The sequence below is a fragment of the Drosophila mojavensis genome, unplaced genomic scaffold, assembly GCF_018153725.1.
Source record: "Drosophila mojavensis isolate 15081-1352.22 unplaced genomic scaffold, ASM1815372v1 contig_231, whole genome shotgun sequence".
Classification (NCBI taxonomy): domain Eukaryota; kingdom Metazoa; phylum Arthropoda; class Insecta; order Diptera; family Drosophilidae; genus Drosophila; species Drosophila mojavensis.
Window position 1 is genome coordinate 1,750,015 of NW_025318772.1, and position 17,737 is coordinate 1,767,751.

The window sequence follows — 17,737 nt, forward strand, 5'->3', positions numbered from 1 at the left end:
TGGCACAATAATTGTACCAAAATTTCGACTTCGGCTTTGGCTGAAAGGAATGCGCAATACAGTTTCCTATACGCATTTCAATGGCAAAGATTATGCGTAGCTAGACGAAGATGGCAATCAACAAGGAACTCTTAGATTCCATATATATGTGTGTGTGTGTGAGTGCGTAATTATTATTTTTTACGATTGGGGTTGCGCGGCTGCCAACAATCCCAATAGGGTTGGCCCAAGCTCAAGGGCAGCCCGGCTGACAAAGGCCAAGGGACCCTAACTAGAGCAGATCACAAACAATGGGACTAACGCAGAGGCGAGGATCCAGATTATGAATTAATAATCAAGTTGGCTATAATAATGCCATAACCTTGAGGCAAAGGTAAATAATAATTAAACCACACACACACACACACACACATACATACAAGTAGGCACACGTGTTGCTGCCACCAGAAGTTGTTGCCGAACGGGACAGTCCTGGGCAGAGTCGAAATGGAGTACAGCTGCCACTCAACAACGTCTTGTAATACCCTCGAGTTATCGAAAGTGTTTCTTCAAATAGGGTATAATGCAGTTATGATAACTCATAACTTTTAATTTCGCTCTCTTGATTCAGAGATGAATTTAACTGAGTTCCTGACTTGGATAATATCTGATATGTCTAGTGAGAAGGTTCTAGAAGCACAAGCGCAATGAGTTATATCTAAGACAAATCAGTAGTTCTGTATAAATAAATAAGACACAAAACTTTCTTAAGATCTAACGAAATTCATAGTTGTGTAGAGGGTATCCGCTGGTCAGTCAAGTCAGGCTAGAGCATTGTGACTTGTTTTCTTTTTGAGCAGCTGCAACAGCTGTCAAGGAGTGAAACCACGTGCCAAGGTGAGTCAGCAGCAGCAGCAGCAGCAGGAGGCAAAGCTATTATCCTGGCAGCCATTTTGTGTGGCGCTTAACTTGAGCGAGTCGGCAGCAAGGAGCAGCTGCTGAGAACACGATCACACCAAACACATTTATCTCTGTGGCAACCAGTTCGACGCCCTAAGCTTGCAGCAAGTCCTGCCTGTCAGTTGCTTTGTCCTTTCAGAAAAAGCTGTCGGTTCCAAAAGAACAGATGTTATGTATTTCTTTAATTCTTTTTTTTTTTTTTTTTTTTTTTTTTTTTTGTTTTTTTGTCTCCTGAGCGAACGTGTTTCCAAACATGATTTATGGCTGAGCTGCTTTTGCTTCTACTGATGCTGCTGCTGCGGCTGCTGCTATTCCAGTAGATTTTTCTTAGAGCATTGTTTGCCATTGACCAGCTGCCTGGGTCTTGGTTATTGGGTCTCGTGTGCCTTGCGTCTTATGTCTTGGAACTGGTTTCTCCCGATCTGCTTCGCTTTTGTCTCATTTTTATGGCGTGTTATGATTTCGTATTACAATTAGCTAGACAAAAGGCACGCTGCCTAGTTCTGTGCTTAAAGAGCCCAGGCCGCATTGTCTATAAATTTTGTTATTTTGCAGCCGCATTAAACTTGTCACAATTGTGCAGTTAAGTAGACATTAGAATGTGCTCCGAAATGTGAGCTCTTCATTAGCCGGCTGCCAGGCTCTCTACTTTTTGGCCATAATTATAAAAGTCAGGCGAACATGAATCGCTGTGGCATGCAACGCCTCCCGGCAGCACTTAAGACAAATAACTTACACACCTATCGACAGGCCCAATGGCCGGGGGCGTGCGCGTCTGCGCTCTTCGTTTAGCTTGACGCATTTTCAATTAGTTTTAAATCAGAACTAATTGAATTCATTTTTAGCCTCCGCATCGCATCGCATCTATGCAATCTTATCTTAACAGTTATGATGGTCTGCATGGCAAGCCGGTGCAACCAGCCAGTGTTTTGGCATTCTATGCCGAAAATTTATTGACAAAAATTTGCAACACAGATTGCATAGGGAGTCCACCAGGAAGCTGCATGACCAGTAGCTTGGCGCGTAGGTAAGAGGCAGCCAGCAGTCAGAACCTGCCATCGGCACATGTGAAATCTATGACCATAGCTGTGCATAATAAATGGAGCACTTGCGCACCGGTTGGAGGCTTTGGCTGCGGCGGCGTCGACTCATGCAAAGCGACAGGTAAATGGCACACAAAAAGGTTAGCAAAACTGAAACCATAGGCAGGCGAATGGCGCGCTGCATATGGAGCGCAGTCTGGTTCAATTTGGATGCATAGCTTCCGTGCAAACAAGTGGCGCTGTCTGCAACAACAATTCCAATAACTTAAAATGGGCAACATGCCACTACTTTCTTTTGCATAGAGAATTTGAATTTAACTGATGGTTAACCAGACAAAAGCTGACTGGTACAAAACTATATAATGAGAGAGAATGTTTACGATTAACAGAAATCTCTTATCACTAACATAAGTATTAACGTTGGAATTTCAATCGATATATCGATAAGTTGGGATATTCTTGCATGGCTCTATAGAGACAGATTTCGCTAGGCCAGTCTATGATAGAAGAGTACAAATACTTCACTGACGACACATGTATGCATGCAGAGAGACCATGATGTGAACGTGTAAAAAATATTCTTCCAACATCTTTTAAATTGATTTTAAAAGTAGCCGTACTAATTTCGTTTCGTAACATATGTTTAGAACACTCATTACAAACATGATTGGACATATTTCTTAACAGCAGTTGCTTTTCTGACGTCATGCGCCAAAAGAGCGAAAAGCCGCATACCTTTACGTAACATCCTTCATCTGCATTCAGCTGTGACCATCCATTCACTGTAATCAAAATCAATTGAAACTAATCAAGACGACCGATAGCCCCACGAAGAGAATAAAAGGTGGAAAGCTATCTGGTAATTAGACCTAAGCTTCACCAGTCGTAAAAGGTAAGCGATAATTATAGATAATGTGAAAACTGATAAGCGACAAGCAATTGCCGGTACAAACAGCACTGACATTAACATTGATTTGTTGCCAAAATCAGGTAAAAACCAAAGAAACATGTTCCGAAGGCTTAGTTCTTTGAAGGTCAGCAGAATGCGTGGTTTCTCCGCGTTGGTGCAGACCAAGGCGCTGGTAAATGGAAATTGGATCGATTCGAGCAGCAGACAAACTTTTGAGGTGAAAAATCCAGCCACTGGTGAGGTGATTGGCAATGTGCCCGACATGACAGTGGAGGATGCACAGCAGGCCATTGATGCCGCCAAGCAAGCGTATGAGTCCAAGGAGTGGCGTGCACTAACCGCCAAGGATCGGTCTAATATGCTCAAAGTAAAATAAATTGAAAATGGAACGCCATGAGTTATGTATTAAATACCTCTTATCTCTTGCAGAAATGGCACGGCCTTATTGAAAAGCATGCTCAGGAAATCGCCGAAATCATGACAGCCGAGTCTGGCAAACCAATCAATGAGGCCAAAGGCGAGGTCGTCTATGGCAATGCGTTCGTCGAGTGGTTTGCCGAAGAAGCCCGTCGCATCTATGGCGAAATTGTGCCCAGTGGACAGCCAAATCGCGAGGTGATTGTCATGAAGCAGCCCATAGGCGTGGCGGCGCTAATAACACCCTGGAATTTCCCATTGGCCATGATAACACGCAAGGCAGGAGCTGCTTTGGCAGCTGGCTGCACTGTGGTCGTCAAGCCATCGGAGGACACGCCACTGACAGCGCTCGCTGTTGCCAAACTGGCCGAACAGGCGGGCATACCCAAGGGTGTGATCAATGTGGTGACCACCAAGAAGGCCGCACCAATCGGTGAACTATTTTGCAAGAGTCCCGATGTGCGTGGCATTAGCTTCACCGGTTCTACCCAGGTGGGCAAGCTGCTGTTCCGCAATTGCGCCGACGGGATTAAGCGTGTGTGCTTGGAGCTAGGTGGTAATGCACCGTTCATAGTCTTCGATTCGGCCAATGTGGACAAGGCAGTGGATGGCGCCATGGCATCCAAGTTCCGTAACTGCGGACAGACGTGTGTCTCGGCGAATCGCTTCTTTGTGCAGGAAGGCGTCTATGATAAGTTTGTGACAAAGCTGAAGGAACGCGTCGAAGCGCTTAAGATTGGCGATGGCAAGTGCAGCGATGTGCAAATCGGTCCGCTGATCAATAAGATGCAGTACGACAAGGTCAGCGGTTTTGTGGAGGATGCGCGCAACAAGAAGGCCAACATCATAGTTGGAGGCAAGGGCCTGCAGGAGGTGGGCGATCTCTTCTATGCACCCACAATAGTCACTGATGTGCCAACGTCGGCGCATATCTATACCGAAGAGGTCTTTGGACCCGTGGTATCTATCATCAAATTCAAGGATGAGGCGGAGGCGGTGCAAAAGGCAAACGATACGCAACGTGGCCTTGCAGGCTATTTCTACAGCGAGAACCTGCAACAGGTGTTCCGTGTGGCCAAGCGGCTGGAGGTGGGCATGGTGGGTGTGAATGAGGGCATCATCTCCGCACCAGAGGCGCCGTTTGGCGGCGTGAAGGAGTCGGGCGTGGGACGCGAAGGATCCAGTCATGGCATCGACGACTACGTGGATATCAAGTACATATGCATGGGCAACTTAAAATATGACTAATGTTCCCATTACGCACGCGCTATAGCTTTAAAATGCAGTCTTCCACAAAAACGCTTGTATGTTGTAAATTCCAATTCAAATTATTATATAAATGTGCACAAGAAAAATAATGTTAATATTAAAGTTTTAAATTTACGTTAATGCATTTTTTTCAGCATTCAGCTGTTAAATCATATCGCTCCACCGCCACATGCATGACAGAGCTGTTATACTATTAACAGCATTCGGTATTTTATCTTTTTAGTACCATTAGAATAGTGTGCGCATGGTCACACTTAGTCCCTACTGTCTACACAAGTGCTGTTTTGCTTCCAAGTGTAATTTTTTTGAAGCAATGTCCGATAAAATTGTAAGTAAAATGCTAATTGGAGTGATAGAAAGCAATAATTAAGTTACAAGGCAGAATCGAGCACTCTACAATTGTATACTCGAAGAGTATATAGCTGACGCCATGCTGTGCTTTCTGTTCGCTTCAAAACGCCGGCATATAACATTTTCGCCAACGCTCTGTTGTTGCAGTTGCTACAAGAAAATTTCTTATTTTGTTGAATTATTTGTATTAATTCTGCACCGGTTATGCGGGAAGTGTAGTGCATAATGGAGAATCCGTCGATGAGTACGGTCAGTGCGAATTCGTTGCCACGGCGACGCCGGACAACAGACACGACGCAGGACAGACACAGAAACAAAGGTACAATGACTTGTAGATTTTGCAACCAAAGCCACGGACCGATAGAGGAGGCGCCGCGGTGTATGTATACAATCGTATATTTTTGTGGCCATGACAGTGAGAACCTTTTCTCTTTTTGGCACAGTCCTATCGCATATATTTACATTTTGTGAGCAATGCCAAAAAATACGATATTTGGTACGAATTTGTTTTCCTGTTGCAGTTAAATGCGCGGTTTCATGTCGTACAGTTCCATACACCAAGTTTAAGGCCTTTTAGGCTAATCCAAGTAGCTCAAGCTACGCCTAACAATAACAACCACAGCAACAGCAGGCCAAGACAACAGCAAGAACACCATGGCCAGCGCTCCTTTGCTGCTCGAGCAATTCATCTACAAGAAACGAAATTTCGTTTATGCCTTTGTGCGGCATCGTCTCTTTACGTTATGTAAACAATCGGTGTGATCGATGCATTTCTCTATTAAATGTATGCAGCATCTAACCAGCTTTCAAATGTGCTGCTTGAATTACAGCTAATACGCGTGCAGTCTGCGGAGGGCATCAAACGCATCGAGATCTCGCCAAAATCAAATCTAAAACAGCTTTATGACAGCGTACAAAATGTGCTCAAGGTAGATGGCTTTGGTCTTTTCATGGAGCGGAACTTCGCCACAGAGCTACACGCAAGCGGCAGCCAGCTGGTGGGCAGCGCTCTCAAGCATGGCGACATGGTCTATCTAAAACAGATTGCGGGCACTTCATCACGCGTGAGTTTATTAATCATATGTGCTATATTCCATATTAATATATTCTGATTTATAGCGCACGAGCACCACAGCGATTGACAATATGTCGTTCAATAGCGCTAAGTTATCCACTGATAGACTTACCAACAGCTTACGTCCATCCATTGATGTGATCGAGGATGAGGTGGATCAACAGTTGTTTAAATCGAGTGGCACCATTAAACGTGAACGCGATAGTAAGCTGTAAGTTGATTACAGCCGAAGTAAAATTATTTTATAAAAGAATACTAATATATATTACTTTCCTCATTTAATTTGCATAGTTGTCATCACAATGCCAATGGTCGTTGCGTTCATTGCTCTCCGTTGGAACCATATGACGAGAATTATCTGAAGGAACATAATATCAAGCATTTGTCCTTCCATTCGTACATACGCAAGCAAACTTCTGGCATGGATCACGGAAAGTATTTTGTATTCGATGACATCAATTGTCGCATTAAGCCCGGCTGTCGGGAGCATCCGCCATGGCCCAAGGGCATTTGTTCCAAGTGCCAACCATCGGCTATAACACTCAACCGTCAAACCTATCGTCATGTGGACAATGTTATGTTTGAGAATACCAAAATTGTAGAGCGCTTCTTAAATTATTGGCGTACCACAGGCCATCAGCGCATGGGATGGTTGTATGGCACCTATGAGCAGCACACGGATGTGCCTCTAGGCATACGTGCCAGAGTGGCGGCAATCTATGAGCCGCCGCAGGAATCGTCTCGTGATTCAATAAACATCTGTCCAGATGAGAACGCTGATGAAGTGGATGCCGTAGCCAAAGCACTAGGACTTAAAAAGGTGAGCAATCAATAAATTTCTAAGTTGCAGTTTTAAATCATATTATTTATAGATTGGATGGATTTTCACGGATCTAATTACTGAAGATGCAAGCGCTGGCACTGTAAAACAAATACGCGGAATTGAAACACATTTTCTGACCGCTCAGGAGTGCATTACAGCGGGTGAGCTGCAGAATCGTCATCCGAATCCATGTAAATATGCCACAAATGGCACATTCGGCTCTAAATTTGTAACAATTTGTGTAACTGGTGAGTTTAGCTTAATGATTATAAGTATTTATGTATATATAAAAACATTTATATTTATACGTTGTGCGTTTGTCAGGTGATCAAACCAAGCAGGTGCACATGGAGGGTTACGCTGTTTCCGCTCAATGTATGGCTCTGGTTCGTGATAATTGTCTAATACCTACCAAGGATGCACCCGAACTCGGCTATGTCCGAGAATCGACTGATAAACAATATGTCCCGGACGTTTTCTATAAGGTATGTAACATTTATGTACATTATATTATATAAATAGATTGTCATCAATTGCGATTCATTCCAAAGAAAATTTATTAGTCAGCACTGGACTGTGGATTCAGTCATATGCTCTTAATGAAAGCTTAAATACGAATCGAGTTTCCTAAGTTAAAGTAGGAATAAAACGAATCAAACAATATGTTTTTGGAATAACATTAGTGAATTTATTGAACTGCAGACATATAGAATTAAAACATGGGATTAGATATATGTATGTATATATTCATTTGCCATATTTATATAATGCGTTTGTAAACTTCCAATCGATCTCTTCCTAACGGCTTTTCAATCCGCATTTGATATACAAAATAATTTTTTGTTTTAGTTTTTCGCAAAGGAGGTGCTTTTTGTCTTTTTGCTCAAAGATTGTCGTAGGAATTCGCCGATATTTTATATTTCGTGTGCATGATTGTTTAAACATTTAGACATTTTGATAATATATTCGTATTTTAAGTGTTGGTAAATGCTCGAGGAAGGATAAAATCTTTGAAATATTCATTTCAAGTAAGTTTAATTAATGAAATTAAATAATTTTGATTATATGAATAATACTTTTAATGTTGCGCTTTTATTTATTCATCTATGCGATAATTTTCCTTCTTCATTAGACATCGTTTTAAGCAATTATGCACAAAATTATTCATATAAATTTATTTTTCTTTGGCTTTCAAAGTTCTGTCGTAAAAATAAAATAACATAAATCGCTTCTTGTTTGTTTTTGTAAGTCTTAGATTCATGATTGAATATTTTAATTAATATAAACGCTAAACTTAACTAACTTAAAAAAAAGGAAAAAAAAATGTAAGAGCTTGGATTGTTAATTTACCTTGAATATGAGTTTATTAATATTTATAATAATAAATTCTTTAAATTTGCTATTCATCGTCCATCGATTTTTGATTCAAATTACATTCCAACTTGGATGGTTTAAAGTTGCATTCACTCAATTTAATATAACTTTGTAAGATTTTTTTCACTGTCTAGCAGTTTTATATGATTACTTTTATACTGATTATATTGTTTTTGTTTTTGTTTTTTTTTTTTTTCAATCTGATTTTCCATACAATTTTTTTATATAAACATACATATATATACTTATATGAAGATATTAACGATCTTCTATTGGCGATTGTGTGATATCAATATTAATTTCAATTTCGTTTTGGTTTTCACTTTGCGATATATATATATATATATATATATATATATATATATATTTTAATTATCAAGATTTTCCGAAAATAATTTCGTTTAGATTTAAATCTGTGTAGACAAAAATTTTTTCTCAAAATATGTATTCCAGTTGCTAGAAGTTTATGACTTCCTTTAAAATTGTATTGTAAACTGATGACGGAATGAGACAGATGATCCCGACTGTATACTTGTTTAAAAAATCTGTAAGGATTTCTTAAAAAAAAAACTTTCAAAAGTTGTGTATAGCAAGTATATGTGATTTTCGATGCATTTTTATATCTTCGGTAAAGTGCATATCAAATTAACCGCTTATCACTAACCGTCTTGAGATATTTTGTAAAATTGAACTCAATAAAAGAGGGTTCATTCTAATTAATTTTGCAAAAGTTAATTTTCATATTAGGTTTTACAATATTTTTACTGGAATAGCATATTGGAAAAATAGTTCAATTCTTCTTTTTGGCACAGTTATGTGTCTGCTTTTTAGCAAGCTAATAGAATTTTGTACTTAAGTATTTTTATTATTTAGAAATTCACCATTCATTAATATTTTAACTTCCATTTGCGAATATTATTAGACACATAACACAAATATTTATTGACGATTAAACACATCAATGACATTTAGATATTTTTTAAATATATGCATATTTCTAATATTAGTAATCGCTCGAAAAAGATCTTTTTTTTTTTTTTTTTTTTTTTTTAAGTATTCAATCAAAGTGTGTTTTTTTAACTGAGTTTGAATCATTTTAATTAATCAAATTGATTGATTCACTTTTAAGCACATTTGCCATCTTCATAAAATTGCAATCCTAATTGTTTGTAAGTTTTCTTTTGAAATCGTCAATTATTGATATCTTTAATCAATATGGCTTCAAAAGTATTACCTCATATTCAAAGAACTAATCAATGTTGTAAATGAACTTTAAATCAGAGTCCAGTTTCAATATATAAATTCGTAATATTTTGCCATTGAGCATGTTCATGAATGTTCATGTTGCAAAGTACTTTGACTCTGACTTGGATGGTTTGCAGTTGTTTTGGCATAGTTATCTCTAACCTTTTCAGACATTTTTATCAATAATTTGAATACCTTTGTTTCACTGCCTTAAGCAGCTTTGTATTATTATTGTTCATTGACAATTGGTTGTGTTTGTTTATACATAACATATATTCTTCATGGATTGTTTTGATTCGTTCGCTTTCATCTCTATATAGTATTGTATTTTTTTTTTTTTTTTTTTTTTTTTGTTCATATTATTAGAAGGTTCTGTTAAAAGCTGTGCTACGGGAGGTGTTAGTTTATATAATGGAATACAATAGTCTTTAGGCTAAACTGTCAGGGCTACCACATAGCTAATCTTTTTCGAAAGTACCGACCCCACATACACCACAATCCTTGATAGAAATGCTCACCGTCGGATTTCCATGAGCATCGCCTGTGCTACCAATTTTGTCCAGCACTTCGATACCATCAATAATAAAGCCAAATATGGCCGTAAAGGTCCGTACATCATTGATTACCATGCGGAACTGGCTACCCACAAATCCGTGGTTGTCATATCGCTGCAGACCCCGGCGCATGCCCACGGCGCCTCGCTTGGCGGGCAATCCGGTCTTATCTGGCATAAAGAAGCGCTCCTCGAGTGCTGAATAGCCACCACGACCATTCTGCAACTCAAAGTCGCCTGTGGTGATGCTTTCATTGTTCCAGATCTGAAATACGCTGCAGCCCTTGTACCCAAAGCCGCGATGGTGCATAATGAGCGAATGGAAGTTCTCTGCCATTCGCGGGGCAACATTGGCGCACACTTCGATTAAAATGCGACCTATCGCTTTTCCTGACATTTCCATATCTAGAAAGTAAACGGGATTGCGTGCAGATGAGGGGGTGGGACTTAATTCCACTGCGCTCATCGGAAAAATGGGAAGAACCGGGAAACTGTCGCCTTGAGTGGAATGTGCTGCAGCTGCAGCGGCTGCCGCTGCAGCAGCTGATGTGCTGGGCAAGTCGAAGTCAAAGCCGGTCTGCATATTCGGTTGCTGATTTTGGGTTGGCAATGGCTGCACCTATGTGCAGTCATTGTTGTCAATCATTTGGGTTTTCGCAAGTTGCATTTTTTAGTCGCTCTGCTGCTCTAACTTGGCTCGGGCCAGATTAATAGTCGGCGAAACAAACTGCAGGCTTTGCACAGCCGGAGCAAATTATATGCAGGCAGTTCAGTTCATTCGGCTGCCGTTCGGGATCGTCTGGACAGTAAGTATGTTTGCATAGGTTGCAGGTGAGAAGACTCCAGTTCTCTTGGTATTCTCATAGTGTTACTGAATGTAGAGAGAGAAAGAGAACAATAGATTGTGTATTACCGAGCTTACCAAGTTGATGACAATGAACAGATATTAGTCCTTAGTTGATGAAAAATGATTGGAATATATGTAAAAAATACCGCAATCATATATATGAAAAGCCTTTCTATCTGCGTATATTAAAAAGTTAAAAAACAGGTCTGCCTATTGCTTAAGATAGGAATATTAATCTATAGAAGAAGCTATTTTCAAAACAAAATATTTTCAACCTATTGTCTATTAAGTGCTTTTGTATAAAGGTAAACACTTCCAAGTATTTCTAATAATATTGAGTCATATAAATCTCTTCTCTTCTCCCGTCAGTCTCTATTCTTGCGCAATTAATTTAATTTTCTGCTGCTATTTTCAAGACATCTCTATCAAGTTGGACTCCTGCAAAGCGGTACTAATTGAAAGTGCCCGACTAGTAAATGCTCTAATAAAGTTGTGCCCATTCAACTTCACTTATCTGAAATCAGAAAACATTTCAGAAGTTTTCTTTTGCAGCATATTGCATTTTCTTTTATCCTTCCCAGCTTTTTTAATTTCCATACAGCTCGATATCTCTGGATAATCAGCAATCAAATTTATTTTTAGCTTTGCAGCAGAGTTTTCCCTTCTGTAAGCTAGAGATATACTCTTAGAGAAATATTGCATTCGAAAATAAAAGCTAAGCAGTGAGTATTATGAATATTTAAAGCCATAAATGAATGAATGAAAAATCAGCCCTGCAAATTGGAATCGATGTGCCACGTCTGAATGCGTTTCAATTTGGATTTAGTTTCATTGTCATTGCCTAGAACAAAGTTTGCATTTTTGCATTGACTCGCAGGTACTCGCAGTGTTTGCATCTGTGTGTGCTCAGATCTGATTGCCCTCAAATACGAATGATGTTATTTGTCTACGGAATGTGTTAATGCATAAATATTTGCTCAAAAGAGTTTTGATTTTGTTTCTTTGTATTTAGCAACTAGAAACTTCGTCTTTGTGGTTATTAGCTAAAATGCATAATGCCATTTTGATAGCCCTGCTGAAGTTGGTATACTATCATTAATAACACAGTTGTATCATCAGATAAGCACAAAATGTTGTTTAGTAGGATTTTATTTTTGTTTGAAACTTCGAATCTATATTATTCATATATTCCCATATAACTTTTAACAACTAAGGTCCTGTTTAATCAGACATCCATCAGCATTAAGCTTAATTCGATTCGCCAGAATTTGTTTGTTTGTGTGTATGCGTGTATCTGTGGTCGTTGTTCCGTTGTTTGCCGTCAATCAAAAATCGCCACCACCAGCGCACGGCTCACTAATTATTTGCTAACTGTTGGAAAGTCATACGGGCATTGGCTAAATGATGGCGAATGGGTTCTACGACCATAAGTCGAGCATATTAAGTCAAATTTTTATCATAATTCAACTTGATTGCACCAATTAAGATCTCGGGGTTTGCCTAATAATTAAAGTAAAATGAGTCTCCTCAAGATATTCTGATATAAATGGTCTATAGTACATAAAAAAAAATAGTTTTTGCTGTGCATTTTTATGACATTTTTAACAGTACCCAAATTAGGTGCTATTTATAATACTAAAGTTTACGAATTGAATTTCAATGAAATATTTAATTTATTATTAACTTGCAGTTCAATTATTGCTTTAAACTTCGTATTTCTTACTTCTTAAATAGAAGCAAAACATTAGAATATCTAAAATAATACCTTTCCAGTGAACGGTCGCATCAAACTTTCATTTGTTAGTTAGTCCCAGAAACTAGGAAAACGTTAGCTAAAATGACGCAGGAGTTTTTCATGCTAAAAATTACACTCACCTCTTGCTGAAGCAGCATTTAATTTAAATTTGTATGTTTATATTATTATTATTACTTAAATTGTATCTTTGCACTTTAGCGCCCTACTTACGCTGTTATAGTCACTTTAACCTGTATTTTATTATTATTATGTTTTTTTTTTATTAATTTAATTTAATTTATTAATATTTTTTATTTATTTTCTTTTTATTTTTGCGTTTGACTGCTTAATTTAAACCACTTTGTATGCACTTGCAGGACGCCAACACTTTGAATATTTTACTTCCACTTTTTTCATGAATATTCTTTGCTTTACTGTTTGATCTTTGCACTCGGCTATTGTCTTCGCTTTGAATCTCTTGCTCTTGCTGTTCCTGCTCGAATTGTTGATGTTCGTCTATTTTCTGTAGGTGCTGTGCTTGCTGCTGGCAGCGGCGGGCTTTGAATGCTGCATTACTGATTTGCCAATTGCTGGCGTAGACGCGGGGTGGCTTGGCGTGTTGCTGCTGATATGTGGGCGTTGCACTGGCAATAGCTGTGGAGTATCGCGGGGAAGCTGGTGCTGCAGCTGTGGACGCAACCGCTGTCCAAAACATTACTAATACTACTGCAGTTGTTTCGGTTGCCAAGCTGGCTATGCATGTTAACAGTCGTTCAAAAGACTTTGAGATAATTCTCGTTGTTGTTATAGTTCCAGTGAAGCGCGCTGTTGCATCGCTGTATGTTTCCTCGTGTCCAATGGGAAGGTGCGTCTCGTTGGGAGTCTCGTTGACAAGTGCAATGAGTGCAGAGTGCAGCGCTCGCTTTTATAGTCTGCCAGGCTGGGGGAGCAAAGGAGCTTTCGCCTGGCTCTTGCTCTCTTAAATTTGGCTGAGAGAGAGAGAGAGCGCCCTTTGCATGCTGCTGCTAGCTATGCTTTAGGCTCAAGGTCAATGTCAACTGTAGCTGCATTCTTCTGCTTCTACGCTTACGTTCACGCACGCCCACACACACACAGTCAAGCATCGTCACTCATTTTGTGTTGCTCCCTATCACTGGTTCAATTTATGCTCTGTTGTCAATTTACCATGTTTGATTAGCCAATTCCGGAAATGTCCTGTGTCCGACTGTGCGTGCACGCAGTATGATTCTTGTGTCTATGGCAAACATTTTTCACTTTACCTACTGCATTCCTCTTTTTTTTTTTTTTTTGTGTGTGCTGTTCAGCAATAAATTGGCTTTAGTAAGCAGAGATTTCAACTGCTGTAGCTCATATGACAGTGTGCATGGAACTATGAGCTTATTCAGGGTTGGGTTACTTACTGAGTTACTTACTTAATGATTTGATTTACGCCTATATATGAACAGATATGTATTGACTTATACGAACTCCAACAGCTCATGCAAAATTCATTAATTAATGTAATTTCATTTGGCTTTGCATGTGTTAGACGCCTTATATAATAGTATATAATTGTATCTGGCATGCATAAGACTTGATGCAGACAGACGCATGAAGATGACAATCTCAGCTCACCTGTGGTTTCTAATCAAACTGCATGAGCCTGGCTAAGGGAGCTGCTACCTGTGCCTGCAACATTTTCAATTAGTTCACTCACTGTAAAGGGTTGAGGTTTGCGGTTTCAACTGCGATGCTGACCTATTTATGCGAAAACACTGATGGTAGTGTTTACGACACACGCTGGGCCATGGCCGTTTATCTCATAAAATGCTTAAATGAAAACCAGGTAAGGGACATTTCTTTTAGAGCAGCAGTTAAATAGCTATATTAAAATGGCACTCAAATGTAAAAAGGCTATCAACGGCATAATCCTGCTCTGTGACGGGCCACATACAAGCTGAACGCTTGCATAGGTCGCTTATTGCGGTGCTTGGTCAATAAGGTGCGTTCCAATTGGGAAGTTTGGACATTGCTGAGCGCACGCATGTCATGTCATGTCATCACAACTTGGACTGCAGTGGCCTCATATGATGCCCCAAAGTGCAACAGAGCTTTTAATAAATGCCACTGTGTCAACAGATGTCAATGTTTATCCAAATTACTTTATGTGATCGATCGAGTGAATACTTGGAACTCTTTGAGGGATACCGTTAACATGGCAAAGGATTTATTGAGTTGCAATTAAATGTGATCCGTTGCACACTCGGCTAGCTTTAGCCAGTGCAGTTCATGTGCAGTGTGAGCTGATGCCGGCCATGTGTATACGCCCAGCAACGCCCATCGATTCTTAATTGCAGCGCCCTTTATTGACCAAGCACCGCAATAAACGTTCAACATCACAGAACAGTTTGTTGTTTGTTTTTCGTTTGTTTACTTGTCTGTGTCATTTTTTATGTATTTAAAATTGTAATATAGTTATTTAATTGCAGCCCCAGGCGAAATGTCAATTAATAAATCCAAATGATTAAGAAATTATTGCTGATTATTTTACCTGGTTTTAATTAATGTATTTGGCCACGGCCCGGCGTGTGACGTAAACACTGAAGTGCAAATTGTGATAGAAAATCTCATAAATAGGCCAGCACTGCATTTGAAACCGCAAACCTCTACCCCTTCACACATTTTGAGGTGAGCTAACTAGTTGCAAGTGTTGCAAACAGATACAGGCAATTCAGGGAAGCTTGGGCATTGGTTGGCCACCACAGCGTGAGAGTTAGCTTTGCTGCTCAATGGGTCTGACCTTTAAGTGGTCACCTCGTTTACATGTGCTATATAAGGCAGTCTTTTATCAAGAGTGGCATCAAGGGGTTCGACTTCAGTGGCATTCGGAACTAGGAATCCTCATGACACATTTGGGCTATCTCCTCTTCGACTCTTTCATGATTATGCAAATCATATAGCTCGTATAATAAAGTCGCTTGATTTTCCTGATCGTTCCACTAGAGACGTGGCTAATCGTAAAATGAATTTTCAATATATCAAATGTCCTATTAGTTGAAGTGGTAGAGAGTTCGAATTTGAAGTGTATACAGTGGGCCCTCGGTTCGTTAAGCGAAAGTTTCGTTAACTGAAACCACAAAAATTTAATTAGAGTCAAAAGTACTAGAACAGGCAATGGACTGCACTATAATGTGCATCCGGGTTCTCGTTATTTATCACAGACAGAAATTTTTGCATACAATTATTGTTTTCATATTTTTTTTTGTTGGTCCTTATGCGTAACATTGTTTGTTTCCGAGGCGTTTCTTATCCGAGGGTCGATTGCATGGATAGCCCATGATTAAGTATATAGCAGATATATTTGCGGCCACTGGACGCATAGCTTCCTTCGTAGTGTAATACCCGCAACAATAGGGCGCAACACTTTTCGATTGCTCACTAAAATTTAATATATGCGTAGCTCCAAAACATTTTGTTGCATCCATAGGAAAGATTCATACAAACGCTTGAAGCGAGCCTATTGCTAAAACACAAAATGAGAATAGGGTATCAGGCAGTCGTATGCGCCCGACTTCAAAGTTCTTCTAGTGGCTATGCTTGTGCCCTATGCACCAAACTGTTGCATGCACATACACACACGAGTGTGGCTGAGTGAGACTAACTGAGTGTAAGAGAGTGCGCTCTTAATGCAGTTCGTTCCCTCTTAAACAAAAGCTTTGCTCTCGCTGCGCTTTCACACTAAGCATGTGTATTGGCTTAGCTTGTAAGCTATCGTCTAAGTTCCGTGATTGCGTTTGACCCAATGACCTTGATGTTGGCGCAACGATTTTAGTTACGTCTGGGACACACACACCGGAAGTCGGCCTGTTGCCGAGCAAAGCAAACAGGTGGAAAAAGCTGTGTACATGTCACTTCCTCTCGGGGATGTAGGTCATTGAGCCAGGCCATTAGCGCAAGAGAGGTCGTTGCATGTATCAAGTTCATATTCCCCATAAGTGGACTCAGTAAATTCAATTTCTTCATCAATTTATTCAATTTTTCTCTTGGTTTCTTACAAAAATAGTTATTGTGTGCTTTTTTGGTTTCAGGAGAAAGATCAATATGGCAACGAGGTGCAACGGCTGGCTCGTCCGCTGCCCGTGGAGTATCTGCTAGTTGATGTGCCCGCTTCGACACCGCTGCAGCCGCAATTCACATTCACCGAGTACGACAAACGCCAGCCATTCCCCATCGAGAATCGCTATATCGATGGCCATCTGCAGGACTTTAATGCGCTGAGCAACTACCTGTCCGCCTGGGGTGAAGAAGACTTTCTCGAGGCCATCTCGGACTTCCATTTGTTGGTCTACTTGTACAAAATGGACATGTTGCCATTACGCCAGCATATGGGGCCGCTGCTCGAGGCGGTGCGCTCCAAGAATCCTAACAAGGCGGCTGAATTCAAAACTGATGAAGTCTGGAAACTGCTCGAATCGCTGGTCCAGGCCAGCTCGACTGGCGGGTAAGTGCAGAGCCCATACACTTACGCTTCTTTAATCATGCTAATGTTCGTCCTCTTATGTTTGTTAATTAGTGGAACGACAAGCTATCCCAGTGGTGCAACAGCTAGCACTGGCGCCGCTGGTGCCGATGCCATGGATCTAGATGCCAACACATGGACCTGCAGCCACTGCACCTTCATCAATCGCGGCGAGTTGAACTCCTGCGAAATCTGTTCGCTGCCGAGATAAGGATTCAATCAGTTGAAAGCGTGCTCCAGCCGTCAGCTAAGCGCGACGAAAAATTCTGGTGTTAAAACGAAACTAAAGATTCAATCATACTTACTATACATATAAATAGCAGAGGGGCACTTGGATGCAGTGAAAGCCAATCGAAGGCGTGGCAACACAAACTCATCGCATGCCGTACGCGTTCTCTATAAATGTAATCTTGTATAAGCGTTTTAAAAGAAATTTAATTTATTTCTAAATAAATTTAAATTGTTGAGTATACAACAAATGTGCAGATTTCCGAGGCTAATACATATATGTATATTCCCTAGAAATTTTCTTCAAGAAAAGACGATTGATAGTAAACTGTAAATCCTTGCCAAGGTTTAAGAAACTAAACCTTCTAATCCGCCTTTATTTGTAGAGTAAATTGCATCTATATTTCGG

General features: G+C 40.0%; 3 protein-coding genes across 4 annotated transcripts; 2 read left to right on the plus strand and 1 right to left on the minus strand.

Annotated features, from left to right (window-relative positions):
* The first annotated feature begins 2,610 nt into the window (after nucleotides 1–2,610).
* Nucleotides 2,611–4,692, plus strand: LOC6574622 (succinate-semialdehyde dehydrogenase [NADP(+)] GabD). The gene is made up of 3 exons (XM_002000620.4): nucleotides 2,611–2,874; nucleotides 2,973–3,259; nucleotides 3,322–4,692. Exons 2-3 carry the CDS (start codon nucleotides 2,990–2,992, stop codon nucleotides 4,555–4,557), a joined length of 1,506 nt encoding a protein of 501 aa, XP_002000656.2. The 5' UTR covers nucleotides 2,611–2,874; nucleotides 2,973–2,989; the 3' UTR covers nucleotides 4,558–4,692.
* Nucleotides 4,693–4,802: 110 nt separating this feature from the next.
* LOC6574623 (nuclear protein localization protein 4 homolog) lies at nucleotides 4,803–17,570 on the plus strand. Of its 2 annotated transcripts, none has more exons than XM_015167567.3 (8): nucleotides 4,803–4,906; nucleotides 5,760–5,993; nucleotides 6,049–6,215; nucleotides 6,296–6,824; nucleotides 6,877–7,075; nucleotides 7,152–7,312; nucleotides 16,670–17,082; nucleotides 17,155–17,570. In XM_015167567.3, exons 1-8 carry the CDS (start codon nucleotides 4,823–4,825, stop codon nucleotides 17,309–17,311), a joined length of 1,944 nt encoding a protein of 647 aa, XP_015023053.2. In that variant the 5' UTR covers nucleotides 4,803–4,822; the 3' UTR covers nucleotides 17,312–17,570. The 2 variants fall into 2 exon arrangements, with proteins under 2 accessions (XP_015023053.2, XP_002000657.1); XM_002000621.4 differs by lacking the exon at nucleotides 4,803–4,906 and adding an exon at nucleotides 5,469–5,685.
* Nucleotides 8,542–12,909, minus strand: LOC6574624 (peptidyl-prolyl cis-trans isomerase A1). Its single transcript, XM_002000622.4, has 2 exons — nucleotides 12,722–12,909; nucleotides 8,542–10,870 (listed from the first exon to the last, which is right to left on the minus strand). The coding sequence occupies exon 2, from the start codon at nucleotides 10,580–10,582 to the stop codon at nucleotides 9,905–9,907; it is 678 nt and encodes a 225-aa protein (XP_002000658.3). The 5' UTR covers nucleotides 10,583–10,870; nucleotides 12,722–12,909; the 3' UTR covers nucleotides 8,542–9,904.
* Nucleotides 17,571–17,737: the final 167 nt, after the last annotated feature.